The 26,074-nt window shown below is 42.1% G+C and overlaps 1 protein-coding gene across 3 annotated transcripts; it reads left to right on the forward strand.

Annotated features, from left to right (window-relative positions):
• Positions 1-20,528, forward strand: LOC142582864 (uncharacterized). 3 transcript variants are annotated; one of them, XR_012828506.1, is made up of 5 exons: positions 1-15; positions 4,740-4,881; positions 12,625-12,670; positions 15,127-15,504; positions 20,110-20,528. XR_012828506.1 is itself a non-coding variant. In XM_075692951.1 (5 exons), the coding sequence occupies exons 1-4, from the start codon at positions 4,852-4,854 to the stop codon at positions 17,575-17,577; spliced, it is 516 nt and encodes a 171-aa protein (XP_075549066.1). In that variant the 5' UTR covers positions 4,740-4,851; the 3' UTR covers positions 17,578-17,634; positions 20,110-20,528. The 3 variants fall into 3 exon arrangements, 1 of the variants encoding a protein (XP_075549066.1); XR_012828507.1 differs by lacking the exon at positions 1-15 and adding an exon at positions 4,038-4,052 and having other exon boundaries at positions 4,743-4,881; XM_075692951.1 differs by lacking the exon at positions 1-15 and adding an exon at positions 17,516-17,634.
• Positions 20,529-26,074: the final 5,546 nt, after the last annotated feature.

Consider the following 26,074-nt stretch of genomic DNA (forward strand, 5'->3'; position numbering starts at 1 on the left):
CCAGCAGTGTTGAGTGTGAGCAGTGGACACTGCATCGTTACTACAAAGGCTAGCGCATCATTCAGATAAATCCCTGAGGAGATATCACGTAAATTTTTACCTTAATGTCACTTAGAATATCGGCTATCCCCGTTAGCGCTCTGATTCCATACCACTCTCTTCCTGTCTCTTAACGTTACACCTAAAATTCTTCATTTCACCGCTCTTTTCGCGATCCTTAACTTGTTCTCGAGCTTCTTTGTCAATTTCCAAGTTTCTGCCCAATTTGTTAGCACCGCTAGAATACATTGATTGTACACCTTTCTTTTTTATTATAGTGGTAAGCTTCCAATCAGGGTCTGACAATGTTTGCCGGATGCATTCCAACTCATTTTCATTCTTCTGTATGACCAGGACCTTCTCACGACCAGGGTCCCCTGTGAGTAGATGACCTACTTAAGCGTACGCCATCACAGACTTTAGAGGCTGACTGGCGATCCTGAACTCTTGTTACCTTGCCCACCTATTCATGATTATCTTTGTCTTTTGCATATTAATCTCCAACCCCACTCTCGCACTCTCTGTGTTGAGGTCCTCATTCATTTCTTGTAACTCGTCTCCAGTGTTGCTGAACAGGACAATCTCATCTGCAAACCAAAGCTTGCTGAGATACTCACCGTTGATCCTTGCTCCTAAGCCTTCTCAGCTTATTAGCCTGAATACTTCTTCCAAGCTCGCAGTGAATAGCATTAGACAGATTGTGCATCCTTGTATGACCCCTTTCTTTATAGGTATCTTTGTACTCTTTTCGTGGGGAATTAAGGTAGCTGTGGAATCTCTGTAGATATTTTGTAAGATATTTACGTAAGCTTCCTGCACTCCTTGATTACGTAACGCCTCTGTGACTTCTGGCATCTCTATTTAATCAAATACTTTTTCGTTGTATATGAAAGCCATATCGAAAGGCTGATTATACTCTGCGGATTTCTCGATCGCTCGATTGATGACATGAATATGATCCATTGTAAAGTATCCCTTCCGAAACCAGCCTGTTTCCTTGGTTGACTGATGTCCAGTGCTGTCCTTATTCCATTGGAAATTATCTTAGTGCACATTTTATACAAAACTGGAAGTAAGCTAATGGGCCTATAATTTTTCAGTTCTTTAACGTCTCCCTTTTTGTGGATAGGTATAATGTTGGCATTCTTCTAGTTCTCTGGAACCCTTGAAGTCGTGAGACATTTCGCATAAGAAGCCGCAAGCTTTTCAAGCATAATATCTCGTCGATCTTTGATTAAATCGACTGTTATTCCATCTTCTCGTGCCGCTTTTCCCCGTTTCATGTCTTGCAAAGCCCTTCAAACTTCATCGCTAGTTATAGAAGGAGCCCCTGTAACCTGTTCATTACTGCTTCGAATGGAGGTATCGTGGCTGCTCTGGGTACTGCAGAGGTTGGTATAGGATTCTTTCACTGCTTTTATTATATCTTCGAAACTGCTGATGGTATTACCCTGCTTATCTTACAGTGCCTACATCTTAGCTTGTGCTATGCCGAATTTTCTGCTCACTGATTTCATACTGCGTCCATTTTTTTATTGCTTCATCAGTCTTTCTGGCGTTATAGTTCCTAATATCCCATACTTTCTCCTTGTTGATCAGTGATGACAGCTCTGCGAATTCTATCTGATCCCTTGAGTTGGACAATTTCATTCTTTGTCGTTTCTTTGTTAGGTTATTCGTTACTTGGGAGAGCTTACCTACTGGCTGCATTGGTGCCTTACCTCTCAATTGGTGCTTCTGAAGCTAGCCTAGTTAGGGTTTCATTCATTACCTCAATGTCATCCTCATCTCTCTGTTACAAGGCTGCATATTGCAAGTACCAGCCTGAATTTGTCTGCTTTTAAAGTAAAACATGTGTTTTACAAACGCACTTACTAAATCATGGCATCATTACACTGACGAAGCTTTCAGGCAACAGGCCATGCGGCTACATGAAGCAGGTTATCCCAGTCATGTTCTGGCATCAGTTGCAGAGGGAATACTTAGGCAAGTGCAGCAATCAGGGACTTCTGAACGTGCGGAAGGAAATAATAACCGTGACAAAAAAAGACCAACAGTGATACCTTATATCAACCGGTTGTCGCACAACCTAAAGAAAATTGCCCGCTGAGGTAACACTGACGTAGTTTTTTTTCTGCACCTAACAAACTAATCAGCATGTGCAGGAAAACAAAACCAGAAAAGAAAGAAAGTGCTCCTAGCTGCCAAGTGAAACACAAGAAGAAGTTTAGAGATTGTCAGACATTAATTATGTATCGTATACCCTTATCGTGTGGGAAGTATTATGTCGGACAGTCGGGTAGACGCATTAATGATAGACTGCGCGAACACAAAAATAAAGTCGACAAAGTTGTATGAGATGGATTTCTCTCCTTTGATTGTAAGCAACATAAGTGCTCCCCTTTCTTCGAATCAACAACCATTACTGGTAGAAATAAATGCGAACTCACTAGACTTATAATAGAAGCCGAGCAGATTGATGCCCTAGGGGATTCATGTATCAGCAAACCATCATTGGCTCTCTCTGAAAAAGAACTGAAACTTTTGCGCATGGCTTAACATATCAATTACAAAAATGTTTCACTCTGATTGTTTACCTGTTCACGTGGCTGTGACTCATGTTGGCTGAGTGTATAAGTACCACCTGGTTTTCGATAATAAACATTGTTGGAAGTTAGCGCTGTGTGTGTCCCTGTGTGTATTTATTTGTCCCGTCTTTTAATCGCGCTACCATATGCCCCTTGAAGATGCATTACCAACAAGCCCACATTGCAACCCTCGTGTCTTCTTTTACATATAAAAGTCTACTGACATCACTCCTTGCTTCGTGTGCTGCAGTCGCCGCTTCCCGGCAACTGCAGCTTATGCGACCGCAAGCTTTATCAGCAAACGCATGCGGCGAATGCAACGTGCTTTGCACTTCCTAGAATGGTTTTCTGTTGGCTGTTCTGTTGACGGAGACGAAGAAATACCGGGAATCGAGTTCGCTGTGAAGGCTCACATCCCAACTCTCCCCGCCGACAATTCTTTGAATGAAGATCAGAGGCACGAGTCTGTTCCAGTATTGCAATTTTAGCTTTAATTTGCTGTCACAAGGAAGTGTTAACAATGTGCAAGAACGCGCCAACCACCATTTTAGCGCGAGTATGTTTAAGATTATTGTTAATTCTTGGGTACCACGGTTTTTTACAGCGGCAGCAGTGAAGTGACAGAAACAAGTTGCTTAGTCCGTGCATTCTTTTACGCCGACGGCGACCATTGTCGTCAACGACGTTATCTTGGTGTTGTCAGGCCTCTTCCTTAACCTAAGATTTACTACAGTAGTAGGATGAAGAAAATGAACTTCGTCCACCATAAACTTTATATTGCTGACGCAAATTATTAACGCAGAAAACTCTGCTTCGACGCCTTAAGTGCTGTCACTTTCAAATATTCTCCAACTAACGTAGGACTTAGCTAAAACAAAATTTGAATGTTGGCTGTCAGCAGTCACATTGAGCTTTTCAGTCGTCGCAAGTAAGGTCAAGCGTAACTCACTGGCTTGATTTGAAAAATATCAACGCGACACGCCCGAAGCGACGATGACTTTATCAGGCACTGCGGAAACCCAAAGCAGAACTTCTTTGTTGAACCAAAAAAACGTATTTTATCCTGTCGTGAGCAAACCCAACATTACGAACAATAACGTTTTACAGAGGACTATGTTTAACCTCGACAAAGTTCGTTTCAAATGGCGATCGACTAAAATGAATACACACTTGTTCTCGTAATTTCTATTCATTTCGATTTAGCAGACATGACCTTCTGCCGGATACGTACATATTGTGCTTGTCTCTTGGCAGTCCCAAAATCAGGTGAGGGGCCGTTGAAAAATCATTGCATTTATATACTATTTTTATAAAAATCGGTGAGCACTGGACTTCAGTGTTTCCATCGGCTCTGAACTCACCTCACCCACTGCAACTACTGCATTGGCACACATCTTGCTGGATTGCTTGCTGGATTGCTTGCGGGTTTGCTTGCTTGAGTTCTTGATTCCTTGCTTGTTAACTTGTACTTATAAATTTTGTGCTGACCCACTACGAGGTAACGGCCAAGAATCCAGCGGCTTCAGAGTATCTTGAGTGAAGGATGGCGTCTGCGGTTGAAGAATAATGTAATAAACACTTAAAGGTTAAAAAACAAAAACAAAATATTTGAAATAATATTTGAAAGCTAAGGTTACGCCGGGACAAAGTAGACGACAATTACAGATTTTGGACGTGGACAAATAAAGAGAAAGAACATGTCTCTCTAAATTTGGTCAGCTATAAGATGTATATTTTTAGAACTTCCACTTTATTCTGTCTAATACTTTCTGCTTGAAGTTTTATCTCCCCTGTTGCATTTATCTGCCAGCCGCTTGGCCAATCCACCGTAGTAGATAAATGGCGTGGCACAAGGAGGAAGCATGCAAGCAAGTTGAATGATGTTTTTGGCTGCAACATTTAAAGGAAGGGTTGTTAACGTCAAGGACAGATGTTATTGTCAGCAGCCGTTGTCAGTGACCGTTCTCGTACAATAACGTTTAGCCTCGTGTATGTACTATTCACACAGCCGTGTCACTAGCCGTGTGAATGGCACATCTTTCTTTTCAGTTCTGCACCCTCGCCGCTCACACATCCTCGGTCAATGCTTGACCTTGCCCCTATCCCTTTCAGAAGAACCCTACCCATATATACTGTGTCGAGGAAAGCGTATGTCGGCTTGACAAAGACGAAGTCCACTTGTCGAAACGGTGCCTCCCGCTTTTACCTTGTTCTCGTTTTGCTCATGTTTCACGATTGGAGTCATTCAAAAATGGTACGTACAAATTTTAATCACGACACTTCAGAATGCAGGCCTTCCAAAGTTTTTTGTCGTGTTAATATATGTCTTTTTTAAACAGCAGGAAATTGTACTGCTTAATGTGAATTGTCTTTCGTAAACTAGAAACAAACTAAACGCCTTCCACCAGGTTCATGCCTGTCCTCTTTGTTGGTTACTGTTTTACTGAGCTTGGTCCCATTTCAACAGTATGTGCAGGTGTACGTTTACGACGATGGCATAGCATTTTTTTGCTGCATCAGTAGGCATAAATACACTATACCAAACTCTGCAGTCTTATATGAGTAGTCTTGAAATGTGGCTAGATGGCATTAACATCTCTCTCAAGGTCAGCAAAAGCGCGAGCTTACTTTTTCTTGAAGCCGTTCTCGTACACGCACATTAAGCTGATCTACCGTCAAGAGGTCATTCTACATCTGGAGCCACCTAAATATGCTACGTACAACGAAAATCTTGACTAGAGTCCACACATAGAGCACATTTCATATTATAAACCACGCGCTAGGCATGCTGCGTGGACTTAGCAAGAAAGGACACGGACTGTGTAACGATGTCCTTCTAATGATTCATTGCATGTATATTCGCCCGATATTAGAGTTCAGCTGGGTTTTGTTTTCTGGCGTATACCAGGGAACAAATTGTCAGCATACAAAATATCCCTTGTTGTTTTAGAACGACAATCATTGTGCTTACGTCTTGGTCTCCCTGAATTTGTCGCGAGCAGTATCAAAAAGCACGTCTACCTTCTCTTCTCATCCGGTTCTATATCTTCTTAGACACTTTTCGAAATATCTATACATCTACGTGGAGGGAATGTCAGTAAGTTCCTATTATTGAATCTGACACATTTTTAAATGTCAGTAGTCTCTTTTACGGTGGCCGCATGTCGTTTTTGTGCAAACTTTCTTAGACCCATTACAAGTTTACCTCTGTAAGAAAGTCTTACTAAGTAGCTCTGCTCACTCACAAGGATTGAGTTTGATGACATCTTTAATGCTAAACATTTATTCTATCAATTCCTTAATGGTATCTTAGAAAACCACCTTGCAGACTTAGAAATAAAAACCGTGATAGTGACTGACCTTTCCATCTGTGAAGAGAAGGGTGGTTCAGGAATTGTGTCACCATCTCTCAAAAGGTCTTCTTCAGATTGACTACCTGACTTCACGCCTATTTTACCGGCTGAGTTATTGGCAACTGTTTATCTTTACGTAAATTACGTTCATACTTGTTAGCAGCAGTAATTTTAACAGATTGTCTTTCTGTTTGCTCTTGGCTAACAACACATAACTTATAAAACTCATTTGAAACGTTCCATTCATTCACCCCAAGACATTTACGCCTCGTTCGTTCGGTGTAAATGCCGGGCCACGAAGCTTTAGTATTAAATGATTCAGCGTATTAACTCGCTGTAGTATTACACTATCGTGCTGTGATAAATATTTTACCAGCATCTCCATTAGTCAATGCCGCGCGACTCAGACCATTTTCAACTACAAGGAACCTTCACAAACATTTATTGTCCACCTCTGAAACCCTGCATCTAAATTTTCCTTAGAACAATAGATAGTGCTCCAACAGAAAGCTTGAAGTGTCATTTATGATACTAAGTTGTCGAGTCCCCCCCTCAACTTTTACCTTCGCAGGTCTGGTCTGGCAATATCGCCTCTGTGTCATTTCTGAAATGAGAATGAATCGCTAGAACATTTTGTTTTACCATGTCGCCGTTTTATTATTCGGAGGAAAATATTCTGGGAAGAACCATTACCTAAGCTTCTATTGAATTCGAAGCTGCCGGTGGTCCTTTTCTTTGATTTTAACGAACTGCGAGTTAGGCACAGGAACATACTGATACGCTCTGCGATTTTCTGCACGAGACAAAAAGAATTCCGTGCTCAAATTTACCGTGTAGTTCTTCCGTTGTACTTCGCAGTTTAATATTCTGTAATATGTAGATACTGTAGATTTTCATCTCTGTATCAGGTAACCTTTAATTTCACAAGTTCCAGTTCACAGTCTTGTTTCAATTTACATTCCTCAAAATTGGCAATCAATTTATAACCCTTGCACCGCCCGATTCATGGCCAATACCCCCCAGTGGGTTGCGCCAATTCACTATGAGTCAACCAACCAATCAATCAAATCGGTGAGTGTCTTACTGGATGAACATTCTAATTAGACCATTTGTAAACAAACGGGACCCACCCATGACAGTTTCTGGCGGAGACGCTGAGCACACAACGTAGGCACCTGCGGTACAGCTAGAAAACATTTGCACCATATTTTAAGTGAAGCATCTGATACTAAGAGAGCTACGGGCAATTACAGGTTACCCTCCTCCCCAACTATAATTTTCCTTCTCAACTCGTTCGCCGAACGATCGGGGCTAAGCACCGCCTTCACTGCCTCTGCGTCATGATGTGACGTTGTGTCGTCTGCTTCTAGTGCCTCGAGACCAGCGCGTGAAGCCTCTCCTACCTTTCCGCTAGCAGCCTGACCGTCGATGCCCAGCGAGAACTGCCCAAGCAGTGTGCGTTGCGAGCGCTCTGTCGCAGCACCCAATCGCTGCACTAGCACGGTGTTGTGGTAGCAGTTCTCTGGTGTGAAGTGACGACCGCAAGAAGCGCGTAGATGCCGGCGCCGATCGGATACCAACAGCCCGATGCGCTGTAGCCACTCCGCTCGCCTGTTGCCTTGCAGAGGGACACGATGTCGCAGCCTGACATGCCGCCAATCGCTAGATTTGCAGCCCACAATGCCACAAGGGCGATTCATGGTGCTCGCGAAAAGAAACGCAAAGACTAATACTGATCTCGCAGCTGGGGTCATTGCAGAGCACGCTGCAACACAAACTAGCATAAGCAGACACTTGCTCTCTGCCGTAAGTGCTTGAGTGTAGAGAAAAACTGTAGTTGCGCATTCTCTTTCTGTTACATTTTAGCGAAACAAATTAAGCATTATTTCAACTATTACCGACAACATTTACTCACCACGAAGTTGAAAAAATTACCCATGACGCAACGTGGGTAGCCAATCGGAGAACTCGCTCAACTGACGTCACGCGCCCCGCTACGTAGCAGAGGACGGGGCGGCTGAAAACCTAGTGTACTGGCACCGTTGCGATCGCTGGCGATGCATCTATCTATCTATCTATCTATCTATCTATCTATCTATCTATCTATCTATCTATCTATCTATCTATCTATCTATCTATCTATCTATCTATCTATCTATCTATCTATCTATCTATCTATCTATCTATCTATCTATCTATCTATCTATCTATCTATCTATCTATCTATCTATCTATCTATCTATCTATCTATCTATCTATCTATCTATCTATCTATCTATCTATCTATCTATCTATCTATCTATCTATCTATCTATCTATCTATCTATCTATCTATCTATCTATCTATCTATCTATCTATCTATCTATCTATCTATCTATCTATCTATCTATCTATCTATCTATCTATCTATCTATCTATCTATCTATCTATCTATCTATCTATCTATCTATCTATCTATCTATCTATCTATCTATCTATCTATCTATCTATCTATCTATCTATCTATCTATCTATCTATCTATCTATCTATCTATCTATCTATCTATCTATCTATCAATGCGTCAACGTCTAGATGCTCTCATGGTCGTTTCGTTAACTTGGTATATACCAAAGTTGGCATATAATGACAAGAGTGTATGACGAACATAAATGATCGCTCACGATTTTAACATCATGACATGTGTGTCATGCAGGCCATGAAACAGCCCCCAAAATATTCTACAAAATATTCCCAGCCAGCCGCAGTATGTACCAAAGTTGACACAGTATGACAAGAGTGTACGACGAACATAAATGATAGGTCATGATGTGAATGTCGTGACATGCGTGAGGTTATGAAATAACCGCCTACGTCTTCGTATATACTAAAATTTGCACAGGGGACAAGAGTGTATGAGGGACTTAAATGATAGGTCCTGACATGAATATCATGACATGCGCGCCATGTAGGTCATGAAACAGCCGCCTAAGTCTCGGTGCTCTCATGGTCGTTTCAATAACTTGGTAGGCTCCCCGCACACTGCTTCGCATAACATCGATTCCCAGAGGGCGTGGGATCTGCCGGATTTTTTTAAAACGTTATAATAAATTACATGCCTTACGAGGAGCGCTTGAATATTTCCCTTAACGATCAAAAGGGCCTACCATAACGACTCGGCAAGTTTGTACAATATCGCCAGAATCGTTTCAGGGTTCTTTTAAGCCGCCAACTTTTAGGATTGCTTCTATTTTAGCGTTGGTGGTACGGTGCGCGTTCCGACTTTGTATCAAGGCATCCGGACCCCCGGATGCCTCGATACCAAGTCGGAACGCGCACCGTACCAGTATCATGCGCGCCTGCTGTTTCATCGCTGCCCCAGAGAGAGCCTTGCACTTTCAGAGTGACTGGGCGAATGCCTCACTGCTCTGAAAGGGTGAACAGGTACAGGTGTTCGGACGGGGCTACTCCGCAGGCGAACGTCGTGTTTTTCTTGACGTACACGGTGCTCGTGTGGTTCGAAAACCACAAGAATACACTTGCCTGTTCATGCTCGATATGAAGGAGTTTTTCGGAGACTCTGTAGCGATAAAGACAGAGGCTGAACAGACACTGCTTCGAAAAGCCGTATTCCATGGCACATATCGAAGCAATACTTAAGCTGTGGAATAGAAAAGAGTGGAGTAGTTTTATGTTATAGCGCCCCAATTGCTGATGAAATTAGGAGTTCGCAATCTCGATCCAACATGCGTGTTTTCCACGGGCTATGCATCCCTATGAGTAGAAACATGTCAATGGGTGCGCCAGAATCACACGTATACTTCTATGGCAGCGACGCCACCTAGCTCTTTCAGAGTGACACCGAGTGTGTCACATTACGTAGTGACAGGGCGCGCGAAAGCACATGTGCGCTTGCGCCAGTTTTTTCTTTCTTTTTTTACGCCAAAGACGTAGGGATGAAATAGGCAACTTTACAGCACTTGATAAATTGCTTCACGAAAACTTCGCTACACATTGATTGCAAGGCGTGCGCTGGATCAGCATAATTTTTTCCGCGTGCTATAGCAGAATGGAATAGCATAATTGAATCCAGGTCTTAATCTTGTATTGATAACTTTCTGTTCTTTATTTCTGGAATATCCTTAATTGATGTTCACGTTGCAATTGCACCTACTATTTGCTGCCCTTCCTGTTTGTACCGCGCGTCCGCAGTTTTCAATAAAGAAAATAAATGAATGAGAACCTTTCTAAACGAGTAAAAAGGTTCCTTCGAATTGAGAGCGTCATTGATTGCTTGCATTCTGCTTACTTTCATTAACGGATCTACGATAGGAGTGTTCGCATGTCGCTAGGCACCCTGCTTACAAATAAAAGATCGCATTCGTTCATCCTGTCGGAGTGTGTGAATTTTATGTTATGCTTCTTGAAGACAAGGTCTTGCTTGGCGACTTCACAGCGGTTTGGTGCACGTGGGATGTGGGTACCTCTCTGACTTCTTGGTAAAAATACGGCCATTTCGCGCCTCCAGAGCCTCGTAGCGAGCCATAAGATATATCAGAATGTAGAGCTAAACGAGACAAGAAGCGATAATAGTCGCACAGCAGGTAAACTTAGCGGTATGGACGGTATTAAGGTGAATGTAGCCGAAAACTAACCACATTATACCACAGACTCTACTATCGCCGGGATCTGTCCATATGGCCTCTTGAAGAAAAGAAAGACAACAGAGAAAGGCGTGTCAACCAAAGTCCACCAAAGAACACAATGTCAACGTACATGCGCGTAAACAAAAAAACTAAAATAAAAAACACGTAATAAATAAAAGAAATGAGAGACCAAAAGATAAACGTAAGGACTGACAATAGAACGAAGAAAACAGCTAACATAATGCAAAAATATTGTGCAATCATGCAACATTGCATCATATCTAACGCCCCGCGGTTTCTGCACATATAAATACATATACCATGAACGTCGACCTTGTGGTTTCTTACATCGACTTTGGTTGGCCTGCCTTTCTTCTTGGGTTCTAAAATATCCCCTGAAACATTCTCGATTTCTTGAATCAATCCTTAGTGGTCTGAAATTGAACGTGTCTTTTTGTTACCTAGCCAATGTCGCCATTTTCGGCCATACTTTCAATGGTCACAACATCCATTTAAGCCTCATTCTAGATTTTTCTAGCTCGCAAGTGCCCGTTTGGCAAATAGGCGCTGGTTCCTGACCGCTTTGTCGACATGTACGATGTGAGAGCGGACTCCCGGAAGATCGACGAAGTCAGCATATTTAAGACACTGCAGCCTCGTCAAGAGGTGCAGAGATTTGTTGGATTGTGTTCTCTCTTTTTTTTGCTAAGATTGACGGACGTTTAGTATCCATTGACAAGTTTCCTGCAAAAAGATACCCTCATCAAATGAACATGTCAATGTGATGTGGCGTTATCAAAAGGAATACTTCTGCAGACGGCATAAACTCCTTCCTCAATTCTATTCCTATTCTGCATTGAGAGAGAGAGAGAGCGAAGTACATTCACGCAAGCGAATTCGGCATCGGAGTAGTGCTAGTTCAAGATCGGAATAATAAAGAGTGGGTTGAGGCCTGGACGAAGTCGTTCTGTAAGTAAGACTGAACGCAATTACGATCTCACAGATCAAGAATGCCTGACGGGTGTCTCTTCCGTGCAGAAGTCAGTGCTACCTTTACGAACTTCCTGTGATGATTGGCACCGGCAATCGTTCCCCATACTGGCATGTTACTCTCCTTAATACATCTGGCCGCCTCGCTCGCTAGGTTTCTTCGGCTTCAAGAATGTTACTTCCTTTCATACAGGTTTCATGCAAGTGGACATCTTTACGCCAATACTAACGGTCTTTCCAGAGCTCTACGGTGTTTTTTACAAGAGGTGCCGAATTCCGCGCATTGTTCTGGAACAATTCGCTTAGTACTTGCCACCAAGATCAAATTTTAAACATGGAGCAAACATTATGATTGATGTGCTTGCGAAGGTAAACACATATGTGTGCGTGAGACACGGCCGCTAGTAAACATTATATAATGAAGTGCACGAAAGTATTATATTCGGACAAAGTTCCAAACGGCTGAATAATTTGCGGGGATTGTTTTAAAATGTGTTGTTTTCGTAAGCGAACTGGTAGTCTTAACACAACTAACAGTTGCTCTGGAAATTGGGGTGTGGTTCGCCAAACTTGCAAGAATTTGCTGTTGTTTCTATTCCATTCTACTTTACTATTTTTCCGCATCATTCTCTTCACTATCTCCCTCTTCTTTGGTTATTGTCTTCTTTTTAATCTACCGCTGAGTAGCAGGCTAGAATGCAGTAGCTCACGCCGACCTCTACGCTTTTCCCTTAACATAAGTCAACCTGATTCTTTTTTTAAGGAACATAGAAACCGCAGCCTATAAGCGTTTTATAATGTTGTGATCTGTGGAGAAGGTTGTGTCAGGCTTAAATTTATTTGCAATCATCACATCGTCTGAAGATAGCAAAAACTGACTTGTAGTTAGGTCACTTGCCGATTTACGTTAGTTACCTAAATTACATTTTTCAATAGACCATTTGTTCCGCTCAAAATTGCGTTTTAAAGTGGCACTTACCTAAAATAATTATCTTAGACACATTTCAATGAGAATTTCAATTCTTTGCAGAAGAAAGCAAACCTGCTCTACATGGTCACATTTTCATTCGCATTAGGTAAGCAAGTTTTATTCTTTACCAAGAAACGTCAAGTTTTCGTCTTTGTGAAACATTATTGTTTCGCAACAACTCACTCAGATCAAAATAATTTTAGAATTCCAATTCAACAAATCACGCAAAGACATTAAAATACAACAATTTAAAAATGTTGTAACGCAGATAATAAATGCCGGGACGTCTTAAGGGTTTGTGTTACGAGTCTGCGCTATCGTCGCGCGTTGCTTTTCTCGGTTTCTGAAAGCTGGACGCAACGCCAGAACCTACGGCTTGTCATACTGGCCTCTTTGTCTATACGCGTGTACTAAGTCTTTTTGATAAATTATTTCGGAAATTCGTTTCTCGTAGGCACAATACTCGTTCCAAGGCGTTTTTGAGGCTACAGATAAAGGAGGTTTAGGGTCTTTTTAAACGAACGCACTCGTCAAAATATTCTTACATGAATAAAGCAGCAGTTAGGCAAAATAATTTTTACACGACGAACTGTAATGCTAACCGGTCTTTGTTTTTTTTGCTTACTCCTTAATTTATGCTGCTCACCCACTATGACCAATCGGCCATAATGCTGGCATTTGAAGCGAGGAAATTAGCTATAACTTAAAACGGAAAGTAAGATAAATTATGTTGGAAATTCGACCAGTAACATGGAAACGGACTAAATAAAAGAAAGTTACAATATTTAGTAAAACGGGTTATTTGCAAAAACAGAGCAAATTTTTGTGTCTAAAATGATTCTATAAACAATGGAAAATATTGGAAGCGATCAGATCGTTATTTAAAGAAATTAAAATAGCCTTCTTCCTTTGTCGCGAAGATACTCGCAAATGGCCGCAGGGGCATTACCGTGGCTAAAGCCACATGTATGTACCTCGCGGAAACGAGTGTCTTGAGAATTAATTGGAGCACCTAGTTGTCCGAATACAATATATAAATATATTTTTCTCTGATTTGTGGATTGGTAGCCGCTTGTGCAGAATCGGTAAATGGTTTCAGCTTCCGTAGGCATACGATGCGAAGGAGACGGTACCAGACCGGACCTTCGGAAATAACAATTTATTTATAGAATATGCAGGCGCCCTTATCTAACAGATTGCCCATTTGTATGTGGCGCACCATTTGTTCTTTCAAGAGAATAGCAAGTGGTTAAATCCTGATATTGGAATTGTTAGCCTTGTCCAATCTTGAAACAGGGAGAATTTCCGAGACATAGCCATGTTGACAAAACTGAAGTCGACCGAACTATGCAATTCAGCCATCAAAGGCTGTATGTGAAAGTGCGAAAGCCACTTTCTTGAAAAAAGAAGAGTGTCATAGTGATCTTCGTTTACTTGTGATCAGGTTACAGCAAACGCAAAATCTGTCAATTCGGAGGGATTAAGAATTCAAATGTGTTCGTTATGGAAGTATCCAAAACGGCAAGATGACTGTCACTTAACAGCTGTCGAATAATTCAATGGTAGTTTTCAAAGAGATGAAATAATCTCCAATAATTCTACCTGAAATATGGGTGTAATATAGAAAGACGTAGCCAATGTAACAAGGATAGTGACTCAGATAATGTACCCACTCACGCCTTATCTCTATGCATTGATGTATCGGCCACGATTACATTATCGAAACTCCGCTGAGTTATATGACCTTCTAACAGGTAGGCAATTATTTTTAGCAGACATTTTAACATTAGAAAAAATATGTCGTCAAATTCATTTTTTATGGCACCTGACGGCTTCTCAGAAGGGATCTGATGGCTCTAGCTGCGCTTGTGAAAAACCGAACCTCAGGTGTATATAACTGGCGCAATACCTCTTCAAAAAGTGGAGTTATTTCGTTGTTAAACCTGAACATTGTTAAACCTGAAGGTAAGGTTTATATGCCTTTAAACATGTATTCCCCGCGAGGATGTGTAACCTGTGGGCAAGAATGGTTCTTGAAATAAGATTTTTTTTTGCAATAAATTTATTTTGGTTACCCAAGAGAAATGCGCACAGCATTTCGCTTTAAAATGAGGTGGTTAAATCCCCGTCAGCCACCACAGCAAGACGCACAAAGTTTACAATACGTGTTGAACGCTGATGCGGTAAATTACAATGACAGTGTCTTTGCGTCTGCCTTACAGCTAACGAAAAGACCAGTTCATCGCTGTCTTCATTGTGACAAGTGTGCCCACCATTTAATGCGCACGTAGCTGCGTAAACCAATTCGCGATGATACTTACATGTCCAATTCATCAGAATTCATTATCTGGTCCCATGACCACATTGTCGCGGACTGTATACAATTAGAAATTTTTTTTAGGTTTGTGTGAAAAAAATAGAAACAGCTCGCAGCAATTTTGTGCTCCCGAAGAACAATAAAAAATAAAGCTCATTCGCTTATGAGTGCGCCATCATCGTTATTAAACAAAAAAAGAGAACTACTATAGAGCTGCACCGTCTCTTCTCTTTCCCTTTACACAGGACAAGCATTCAAAGATGCCAGTGACGACAATAAACTGCAGACATTGTTCAGCAACCACTTAAGTCGGTCCATACCATTGGAAGATTTTTCAATATACTTTGACGTGAAAAGAATAATTCCATATACTTATTACTTTACAAGTGCTTCCTTCTTTATTTATGACGTCGATGGAGAACTAGATGGAAACTGCAACACCAAGCGTACGGAGGAGAAATACGTGTCCCTCTCTTGTGACTTTAATATTTCAAAGAGCTTTGCGCTCTACAGTGTTGAGAAGAAGAATAAGTTCTGGAAGTCACAGTACTTTGTCGCCAATGCCACAATCCTGAAAGGTAGTTTAAATGTGCTGGTGCGACTGAACGCGGATAATGACACTGGTAAGTACAAAGTTTCAGATTGAATTTATAACAAATTGTATGAGACTATTTGTGAGTTCCTATATAGTTGCAGCTGTAAAAAGAGGAAAGGCATTTTGTGAAATTGATTGTAAATATCGTTGTATATTTTGGTAATTTGTTGATAGTCTGAAAAAAAATATTGGCTGCAGGCTTTTGCTATTATGTAGGTCAACTATAAAGCTAAAGATAAATGAAAGAAGGGCTCCAACAAATCCTAACCAAGGCCATGATCTTCTCCACGGCGGCCGCATTTCGATGGGGGGCGAAATGCGAAAACACCCGTGTGCTTAGATTTAGGTGCACGTTAAAGAACCCCAGGCGGTCAAAATTTCCGGAGTCCTCCACTACGGCGTGCCTCATAATCAGAAAGTGGTTTTGGCACGTAAAACCCCAAATATTATATTATTATTATGATCTTCTCGCTTTCTTTCTTGCTGCTGACTGTCCTACTGAAATTGCAGCATGATTCTCTGCAAACGTACACCACTGACAATCATTGCTTAGAAGTTCGAAATCTCCCTATTGTAAAGTGTAACCGATGTGTCGCTGATGCACGCCTGCGCTGGCTTGGTCTGACATTTAGGTGTTTTTCTTGAATAAACCTCAGTTGTTAGTTTGTGCCTGTCCTGTCTCCCTTCCTTGTGATTGTCTAAAAACGCAACGTTTCCAATTACAATGAACCAACTTGCCCAACAACGCATTCTGCTAAACTTCATTTCTTCTACATCGGGCTCTTCCTTTTGTGTTCTCCCTTCATCATACCAAGGATCAGCGGTCATGTCGGGTATCATCAGTACTTCCTGCCCTGCAAGACTTGTGGGCCTATACCTCAAGAAAGGCTACATCCCGGATGAAGTCAATGCCCTGTTTGGACACCTCAAACCTTCAGTAGGACATGCGAAACGCATCTGCAAGATTATGCGATCGGAACTATGGCGTCAAGTCCGCTTGTACCAGGACATGCTTCGAGCCCTGTGCTTTTCCAGGATCCTCATTGGTTGGCTACAATCAAATGGCAAGGTATAAGGCGACAGACGGCCCAGACTACAGAATTCTATTGGAGGCAAACGCTGAACCTGGTACTTCCCCGCTTGGAAAAAAAGAGCAAACCCCAGCGAGGTAACCTGGTGTGTCTGGGTGGAGCTGCGGTCTCAGACAAAGTGTCGTCTCTACTTCCGAAAGGCCCGAAATTTTGCTTCGAACCAGCATTGAAACCCCATGAATGGCTAGCCACGAATCGCCAAATATCAAGGAAAGCAGGTCCGGAAGACGAGGAAAGGTGCCTATTGGACGGCGTCGACAGCTTGGCAAAAACAGGGAACAAGACTGGTTACAAGAAAGACCCAACAAGCTTTGTTTACGACTTCTTCGTAAGGAATGGCCTCCAGCTCATTGAATCTGACAAAGAAGGTGGCTTCGTCGTTCTGCCCACCGGTCTGTTCAACGAAAAAGCAACTGCAGCTGTGCTCAAGAACTTTAAAAAAGTACCTGTGAAGCGTACTCGCGTAAAACAAGCCGCAATCGCTTTATGCGATAACCTAGAGCTAGCCAACCTGTCTCATGTTGTTAACAACAGTAAGAACGATAGCTTGTCTGTTTTTTTCCGCTAAAACGCATAAGGCTGATGTACCCTTCCGAGCCATTGTTAGCGAGAAAGGCACATGGCAACACGAAATTAGTATCTTTCTGCAGAAGCATTTGAACATGTTGCATATTGATGATCCTTTTGCCACGAAGAATTCAGAAGATATTTTTTCGCTTCTGCAGACAGTTGACTCAATCGGATTTGGGTTCTCAGTTGATGTAGAAGATTTATTCTACTCCATACCCCACCAGCCACTTTTTGAATCAGTGCGTAGCTGCATTGAAGCTAACGATGTCATTGGTTTCCAAAACTCAGCAGGCATTTCGGTAGACAGTTTCCTGGCTCTTTTAGAATTTTATCTCAGTGCTACTTTTATCACCTTTGACAACCAAACCTTTTTTGCAGCGACAGGGAGTGTGCATTGGGTCGTGCGTGGCACCAGTTTTATGCAATATCTTTTTATCTAGTATTGACCTCACCTTGTTTGGTGTACTTGACAAAGACAAAGTAGCACACGTTTTCAGGTATGTTGACGATTTTCTTGTGCTGCTGAAAGTACGAAATGATTTTATGTATGACGATGCCATTGCAGACATTTTAAATCTCTTTGAGAATAATGCCTTAGGTCTAGCCTTTACACATGAGCTCCCTGTCAATAACATTCTGCAGTTCCTTGACCTCAAACTTACCTTTGGGAAAAAGCACGTTTGTAGTTGTTTCTGCCCTCGCACACAAAAACAACTATTACCATATGATTCAGCTCACTCTAAAATCACCAAAAGGGCCATTGCTAAACAGATTATTGAGCAATCTTTGAAGAATTCATGTACGCATGCCATGCAGGCTAGCTTCGACATGCAAATTTCTAGGCTGAAAGAGGCTGGCTTCCCTGATGTGGTTGCGCTGGCAGTGGTTGAAACGCTCGAAAAGAGGCTAAAAGCGCCCCAAAAAGTAAACTCTGATGTTGCCAACAAAGCTTCAAAGCCAGTTGTAATTCCATATGTTCACAGAACTGCACATAATCTGAAGAAGATAGCAACCAAGCATGGTGTCCCACTCGTTTTCTCGGCTCCCTGCAAGCTGAGTCACCTTTGCGCCCGCATTAGGAGACTTCACGCCAGAAAGAAGCAAGGTGGCTGCGGCGTGAAACACAAGAACCCCTATGCAGATTGCCAACTTGGCGTTGTTTATCAGATTCCCCTGACATGCGGCAAAATCTACAAAGGCCAGACGGGCCGTTGTTTGAACGTGCAAATCCGAGAACACGAAAGATCAATTATAAACCGGGAGCAACGTCATTTACACATGCATTGCTTAGACCATAAATGCAGGCCTCTGTTCAACCAGGTTAAGATCCTGCGCAAGTGCAATAATGAAAAAGCACGAGAACTCCTTGAGTCATATTATATAAAAAAGAAGGGACAAGCAAGCATCAGCGACACATCGGTTATACCTTACAATAGGGAGGCACGTTTTCTAGATAGTGTGTTTAGGTGAGCCACGCTATTGGTTTTTTCTGATTTTGGGTTTTTCTTTTTTTTATGCTGCTGATACCCTGAAGCGCCTGCGCTGGCTTGGTCTGATATTTAACTGTTTTTCTTGAATAAACCTCAGTTGTTAGTTTGCGCCTGTCCTGTCTCCCTTCCTTGTGATTGTCTAAAAAAGCGCAACCAACGTTTCCAATTACAATGAACCAACTTGCCCAACAACGCATTCTGCTGAACAATGAAAGTTGATGAAAGAACATCGCACGCATAATGCGAAGATGCGGGATCGTTCCCTATGCGGCAAGTTGTTTCTTTTTTCATCGACTTTCATTGCCATTAATTTATTACTTATTTAATTTAGTAAACAAATACAAGTAATTTCCTCTATGTTGTCCTTGCTGTCTTTTTTCGTTGGCTTTTCAAGATGTGATTATTAAATATTGGGCCCGTCGGTTAACCCCCTTCTTCTCGTTCATATATAGTCGCAAGCAATGTTCGTCACGTAGTCATAATGCATTTTCATAATAGTATACGCCACAGAACCCCATATATACTACCTATGGAGCGCATCGTATCACGCATTACAGACGGATGGGCCGATTTTCGACGGAAGCAGCCGTAGAATGCCGACGCATTAAAATGAGTTTCAAAAACTAAGGACATGTCTAGCATAGTATACAGAACCTTTGAAAGCGAAGATTCCTATGTGTACCCTTTCAGACTTACGAGACTGTGGTTGCTGTCTTGACGAATATATTTGTGGATATACTTCAAACTTTACGTGAAGGTACCCATGAAAGGGCTCATAGATACGTATAAACCTATAAACGTATACCTATAAACCTAGTACGCTGACTACGTATATGCTATACTCTTTTCTACGTAAAAAAATGTAACTTCCTACACACATATTCCTACCTGCAACTTCCAACCTGAACTTATTATATCAGTTCACATACATGTCTAAGGCATATCGATCTGCTTGTTAATGGAATGGCGAATTATTTAACAAATTCTTTGATTTATTTGGTTTTAATTTATTTAGGCACTCGTTCGCCACTCCTCCAGAGTGGGCTTGTCTCGGTGCGCACGATTTCTTCATAAAACATAAAGATATAATGTCTGCTGACAGCTATCTCTAACAGCACAGCGATCTGGTAATAGGTCGGTTAATTATATTTCGCGAATTGTCTGATTTACTTTACTGTCTTTGATTTGGACATTCGGTACGCGCTACTGGAAGTGTGTCCGTTCTGGGCCGTTCCTCCAGAATGGGTATGTCCCACTGAGACACAAAAGGTACAGAATCTCTAAATGTTGCTTGATATGTGTCATTCTTTTCCGTTGATACACGAGTCATCACTAAATTTTACGCATCGCCATTAGCTGTAAAGTATGTAATTAAGTGCTTTACCGCATAAATTCCGACATGTCAGCTGAATCTGCATGAGATTTTCCGTTAGTATTGATGCTCGTTCTTATTTATGTCCTCTTCCTTCTTTCCTTCCACAGGCAAAGCAAGTGTTACCTGCACTGTGAATGTAAATGAAGTAGGCTTAAAAGTCAGTACATCAAATGTGGCCATTTATCGTAGCGCTAAAGAAAAATTTGAGAAATATTCTAAGGGAAATATAACAGCGAAAATTCAGAAAGGCTTAAAACAGTCTTGCGAGATGTCTGCTTCCCGCTTGCAGGAAATATGGCGAAATCAGACGCAAATAAGATCAACTGATGCACCGAGCATCACAATAACACACGAGGCATCGACGATGAATCTGACAACCAATTCCCTCAGAATTAAAACTTCAACCACTGCGCCTAGCACAACCAAAATACGCGAGAACACAACGACAACAACACCGAGCACGATTGCACCATCGAAGGAAGAAACGCCGTCTTCGAAAGAAATAAATCACTGCTAATGTGGCGATGACGCATCTGTGTCATTGTTTGCAAAAGGAAAAAAAGCGTTTCAGCTAACGGGAGAAGAAATGGTCTGTACATTAACCCTCTCACTGCTGAATATTGAGGTATATAAGACTTTTTGAATTGTACTTTCGCTCCAGAAGCCAGATAATGATAAAAAAAAATAAGAATTCTTTTGTTCCTCAAAACAATTTGATCTTTCCTCTAATCGTAAGGGTTTCAGCTATGGGACAAATCATTACTCCTAGAAGGCATTGCAACCCAAGTCAACGTGAAAAAATGCAAGGTCAACGTATATGGTATATCCATTTATTAGGGGTACGTGAATACTCGAGCATTTCATTTCGAATCGAACAGTTAACGTTCAAATAATTCTATTCGCGAATCGGATATCTATTGTTGTGGTTTTATAATATTCGGTATATTCGATGGAATACCGGGCCGTAGCAGGTTGGTTGCGGGAGCATAAACTCTGCCCCAGACGGGAGTGCGAGTGAAGCCAGCGTGGGTATAGCTTCTCCGCTGTGCATTGGGTCGACGGGGCCAATCGAAACGATGAACGCGACGCGGACGACGTAGACAGAGGTAACAACGAAAGCAGCACGCATGAAAAGCTTGAACGCACGTACGCAGCTCGGACCGATTAGCCACCGGAAAGCACGCAGTCGTAGATCGTGTCCGATACACGCGTTCAATGTTCGCGCATGCAGATTCGCGCAGTTCGAAGCTTTCTGTCTACATGCGAGCTTAATAACATAGACGAACTTGGCCTCTCGTTTGTAAATTTCACAGTTTGGGAAAATTACGCTGTTCACAATGTGCAATGAAACAGCTGAAGAGTGATGCAAATACTTTAATATTCAATCCTAGCATCGCTAAAGAAACTTTGCGCGTACCTCTTTGTCTGAACTCGAATAGCGGTGGAAGTAATGACCCTTTATCACATTGGGGCTTGGCTTAGGCTGCTGATGTCGGCTTGTTATTAGCAGTAGCCAAACGGGAGTCAATCTGTGAATAAAATCTTCCAATAAAGGAAATAGTAGGTTGCCACGCACCACTGACATTGTGTAAAAAAAAAGCGGAAGTAAGCTAGAATCAGAGGCAAATGTGTGGCTAAATGAGCCATCACTCTGGCTTAATGCAATTGAATTACAGTTTAGTGCGAACAAAACCAAGTAAATATATTCAGAACACGAAATACTCGTTTCCCAACCCATTTTAACCTCTCTTTTTGGGACGAGTTATGACAGCTCATAAGTAGCAGTAAATATATAAATAAAGTTTCCCATGAAAACTTGTCGCGAAATATTCAAGTCAGTCGTATCAATCTGTAAGTGTCAATGGTTAAGGAGAATTGAGGAAGTTACGCAACCAAGGTCATACCAGATTTAAGACCCCCCTGTGTTTCGCGATAATGAAATATCATTTGCAGTATTGTTTGCTTGTTTGGGGCACCACATCTCAGTCGAATCTGAAAGCGTTGTTCTTAGTAGAAAAAATGACAATTAGAGCTCTAGAAGGTGTTAGTTATACTAATAGCACCAGATAGTATTGCTCTAAATACCGTATGAAAGGGATGGATGAGCTGTACAACAGTAAACTTGCCATGTATATTTACGCAGAGATGAAGAAAAACTGTCTGACCTTTCAGCAAACCTTTTTGTGAATGAATGCTATAGATTCAGAATGCCTAAATATAAAACCCCTAAGGCAAGAAGGAATTATGAATTTCAGTTCTTAATCTCCCAAGTACCCAGCTTTCGAAATAAAAACAAATTTAATTATAATGAAATAGCCAATTTACGGTCACTACCATCATATCGAAGATTTCTGAAAGCACTGGTACCTTCTGTACTAGTGAATAAGGCCTCTCAAAGTTTATTTTCTTCTTTCGTTTTTTACTGTAGTTATGGTAACCAAAAGTTTTGATTGGACTTTTCTACAAGTAATTCTCAATTAAGCTCTCATCAAACTTTCTATCTACTCTTCATATACTTGCAAAGTGTTGTAGGTATTGTAACATTGTGTACATCGATATGCTATGCCTATTTCTTCTGATGACTTATTCTTGCATTTCTTACAAATGACCAAGCCGTGATTACATTTCTATGTGTCAGACATCGGCGCTTCAATATGTTGATGAATTTCGTACTTTTTCTGTTGCTGAAATTAAATGAATTCTGAGTCTATCATGCATAATGCATAAGGTAAAATGCTCTGTACACATGCTGCTTGTTGCTCTACTCCATTTATAGAACGCATGAGATCGGGGATCAATCAGGACGTAAGCGCCTTCTGTTCCTGGCCTTTCAGTTTCCTGGAAATAGGAAAATGAGATTTTTCGCTAAATATGTAAATAAACAAACAGATAAACGAACAAAACAAACAAAATAGGCCTACTTGGTTTGTTATGGGAGGAGAAATTACGTGACAGAAAAAAAATATATGGATCCCGCGCACAATACAAAATAGTGGCTGTGAACATTCTCGACTGCTTTTGTAACACTCGCAATACCGACGCACCGTTAGCCTCGTGGGGCAGGAAGACTCGAAAGGATATATGCACTGAGAAGTGTGAAACCTAATGCTCGACTTTCCAAGGAGGATGAACACGTGGGAGAAATACACCTCCCCGCTAGAAGGAGAGCGCACCATGTAACGATGACGTCTCGCCTTCCACAGGCGGCGTGGCCCTGCGGATCTCCCCTAGGGTATTGGGGAACGTTTTTTCCCAAGCTACAATCACACCCAAAAGGCAAGGAAGTGTGAAGTGCCCAGCCTTCGTACCTGAGTCGGCTGTGAAGGGCTTTAATCTGGCCGGCGTCTGCGCGCGGCCTTCCTGCTCGCGGGGGAAAGAAAGGAGGCACGCTGGAAACTACGTTAAGCATGATCCATCCCTTAATCTCGGGAGAAGTCCTCCGTAAGAATACCCCTTAACGCGCGTACGCCCTTTCTAATGACACGGTCAATAGCAGCACCAAATAGGGACGTTGGTCAGTTCGTATCGCACTATAGGGCCATTATGCCCTCAAGTGATTGCTCACGAAATTTCTTCACACTAACGTAACAGCTCTTGTTCGCGGTTTCCCTCTGCTCGCCTCAGCTGTGTGAGACCAACAGCCGCGTCTAATCGGCACGACAACGACGCAAAATGCGAAAAAGCAAGTAAGGAAGCTATGTCCACTTAATGCAACTGAGCGACTTTAATGCGATGGCATCATCAGAATCGCCCCAAGCCACACCTTCGAGGCACACCTTCAATAAAACGTAGACGTTAGGAACCACATTAAAACTGCACTGGCGACAGCATCGGCCCACCTAATCGCCGCCGCTCTAAAGCACAGACTCCGGGATCGGTCCGAGTTACAACTTAATAGCGACCAAGATCGGCTCGCCGTACTCGGTGACGTAGTAGACGATGACGAGACGCCCAAACCTGGGAAAGTAGGCAAACAATGCTTTTCTTTAAATCAGTAACCAAGAGCTTTTACTGCGGTTTATCTTTCTACTTCTAGCGCCATTACTTGCCGCACACTGTCGTACTGTAGTTATAAATGCCGAGTATCATTCGCCGCGTCATCGTGTACGGTTATAACGCTGCTCTTTTTTCATGACGCGGCAAATTTTTTTGTCACTGCAAATACTGCGTGAACGGTTGCTAGGCGGAAGTGCCTTTTGATATCGCGATATTTATTTTTTATTTAAAAGCCTATCCGCTCACCCTATATACGTAGCGTTTTTCCGCGTGAAAAAGGAATCTACTGACGTATTAGGTCTGCGGAAATCCGCAAGGTGGAGAGAAGTAATTAATAAAGGGAAAAATCAGACAGCCACCCAATCGTAGCAGTTGAAATTCGTTCCGAATAAGGATGAATTTTTCTTCAACGGCGAGGCTTTTCTTTCAAGGAATCCGTACGGGTTTCCATTGTAGCAGTTGCTGCAATTAGGTGGATGTCTGATTTTTTTTCTTCATTAAGGAATCGACGGGAAATATATATTCTGCACGCTTGCTGTGTAGCGTCCTGATTTTGTTGCTGCATCTTATATATTGTGTAGAAGCACAGCCGCTCGGTCGAAATTCGGCGGCCGCGGCCCAAGCAATCGTGCAAGAAGGCGTTCTCAGCGAAAAGCGCTTTAAATGAAAGGCAAAGGCGTGAATCTGCCTCAGTGCAATTTTATCATTTGCAAATTCATTGGTCCGTGTTAATAGTAAACTGCAAGAAAACGCAAAAGCGCGCCGCTGGCGCTCTAGGGCGAATGTCTTGCGCATTGCTGGTATATCTTAGTACCATGTCTTTTTCTCCAGCAACAGTTAAGTGCTGCAAACTGGATTTGCTTGGTGTGTCCGCCCGTCTGTCCATTCCGTTACGCTGACTACGATTGTCGTCATTAACGACGCGCTGTCGTCGGCAGGCCACCTACTTATTCTCAGTACTGAAAATTGAAAATTGTCCACAATGGCCACTACAGCACTGACGCAAATGACTGACGTAAAAAAGTTTCTAGTTCTTGAATACTGTCACACTAAAAGTTGGCGCAAATAAAGGTTGCCTTTTAATGTCATCGACTGCTTCAACGTTCACAGTCGTCCACAGTAACGTCAAGCCCGAATGATATGACACATTTGAAAAATTCAAGGCATAATGCTCTACACGAGCATGACGTTATGAGGCACTGCAGAAACTCCAACCTGAGCTTTTTTGCTGAAGCAAGAACATTGTTTACTTTGTGATTCACTCTACGCAACGTTATGTGTCTCACTTGCAAATATTAGTATCAGGCCCACTTGCGCATTTCATATTTTTTATTCCTTTTTTTCCCGCTCTCCTCTGGAATCCTTTAATCCCATTCCCCATCCCTATACCGAGCAGCATGTAAGCGGATGTATACGCGGCGGTAAAAATCCCTGTTTTTCTAAGAGGCAATCTCTCTCTGTCTCTCTCCTTCTCTCCTTCTCTCTCTCTCTCTCTCTCTCTCTATGCGTAGGGTATAGCACACAGTAAACCGACCATTTGCTTTTCTAAAATCGCACCTGTTTTCATGATACTGACCTACCTTCTTACGTCTATACAGTGAATCAAGCAAGACGGATCCACATCCTTGCAAATACAACACAATTGTTTTTATTTCGAGTTTAAGCAGATCAGGGCAAACAAGACTAAAATGTACAAACACAACAAATTCGTCATGCGTGCTGCTTAGATAAAAGTGCAACAGATCCAACTCGTTGAAATTTGTATACAGCGAAGCTTTGCACGAGTGCACAGAGTCTAAACACGAGCAAGCGCACGCACGCGTTCACACAGAGACACACACACACACATGCGTGGGCGCTCACAAATTTTAACGAGCCTTCTGTTAGGCGGAGTCGGTGAATACTAGCGAGTACAGCGGACGCCTTGAACACATCGTGGTTTCAGAGGCAGCATGTGCACACGTACGTATCACTCGATTCAAATCCATTCTATCCGCACGAAGCGCTTGCTTCATCATTACCGTGCAGTCGCGGATGTGCGAAGACGAGCTTTTGACGTCTTTCGATGTCTTTCTT

Source organism: Dermacentor variabilis, chromosome 5, assembly GCF_050947875.1.
Source record: "Dermacentor variabilis isolate Ectoservices chromosome 5, ASM5094787v1, whole genome shotgun sequence".
In the NCBI taxonomy this organism is placed as follows: domain Eukaryota; kingdom Metazoa; phylum Arthropoda; class Arachnida; order Ixodida; family Ixodidae; genus Dermacentor; species Dermacentor variabilis.

Bases quoted from the DNA above. Each gene is read 5' to 3' on its own strand.
- LOC142582864 (XM_075692951.1), top strand. From the start codon at position 4,852: ATGTTTCACGATTGGAGTCATTCAAAAATG. The intron at 4,882-12,624 runs GTACGTACAAAT...AATTCTTTGCAG, and splicing joins ATTGGAGTCATTCAAAAATG to AAGAAAGCAAACCTGCTCTA. The intron at 12,671-15,126 runs GTAAGCAAGTTT...CCCTTTACACAG, and splicing joins CACATTTTCATTCGCATTAG to GACAAGCATTCAAAGATGCC.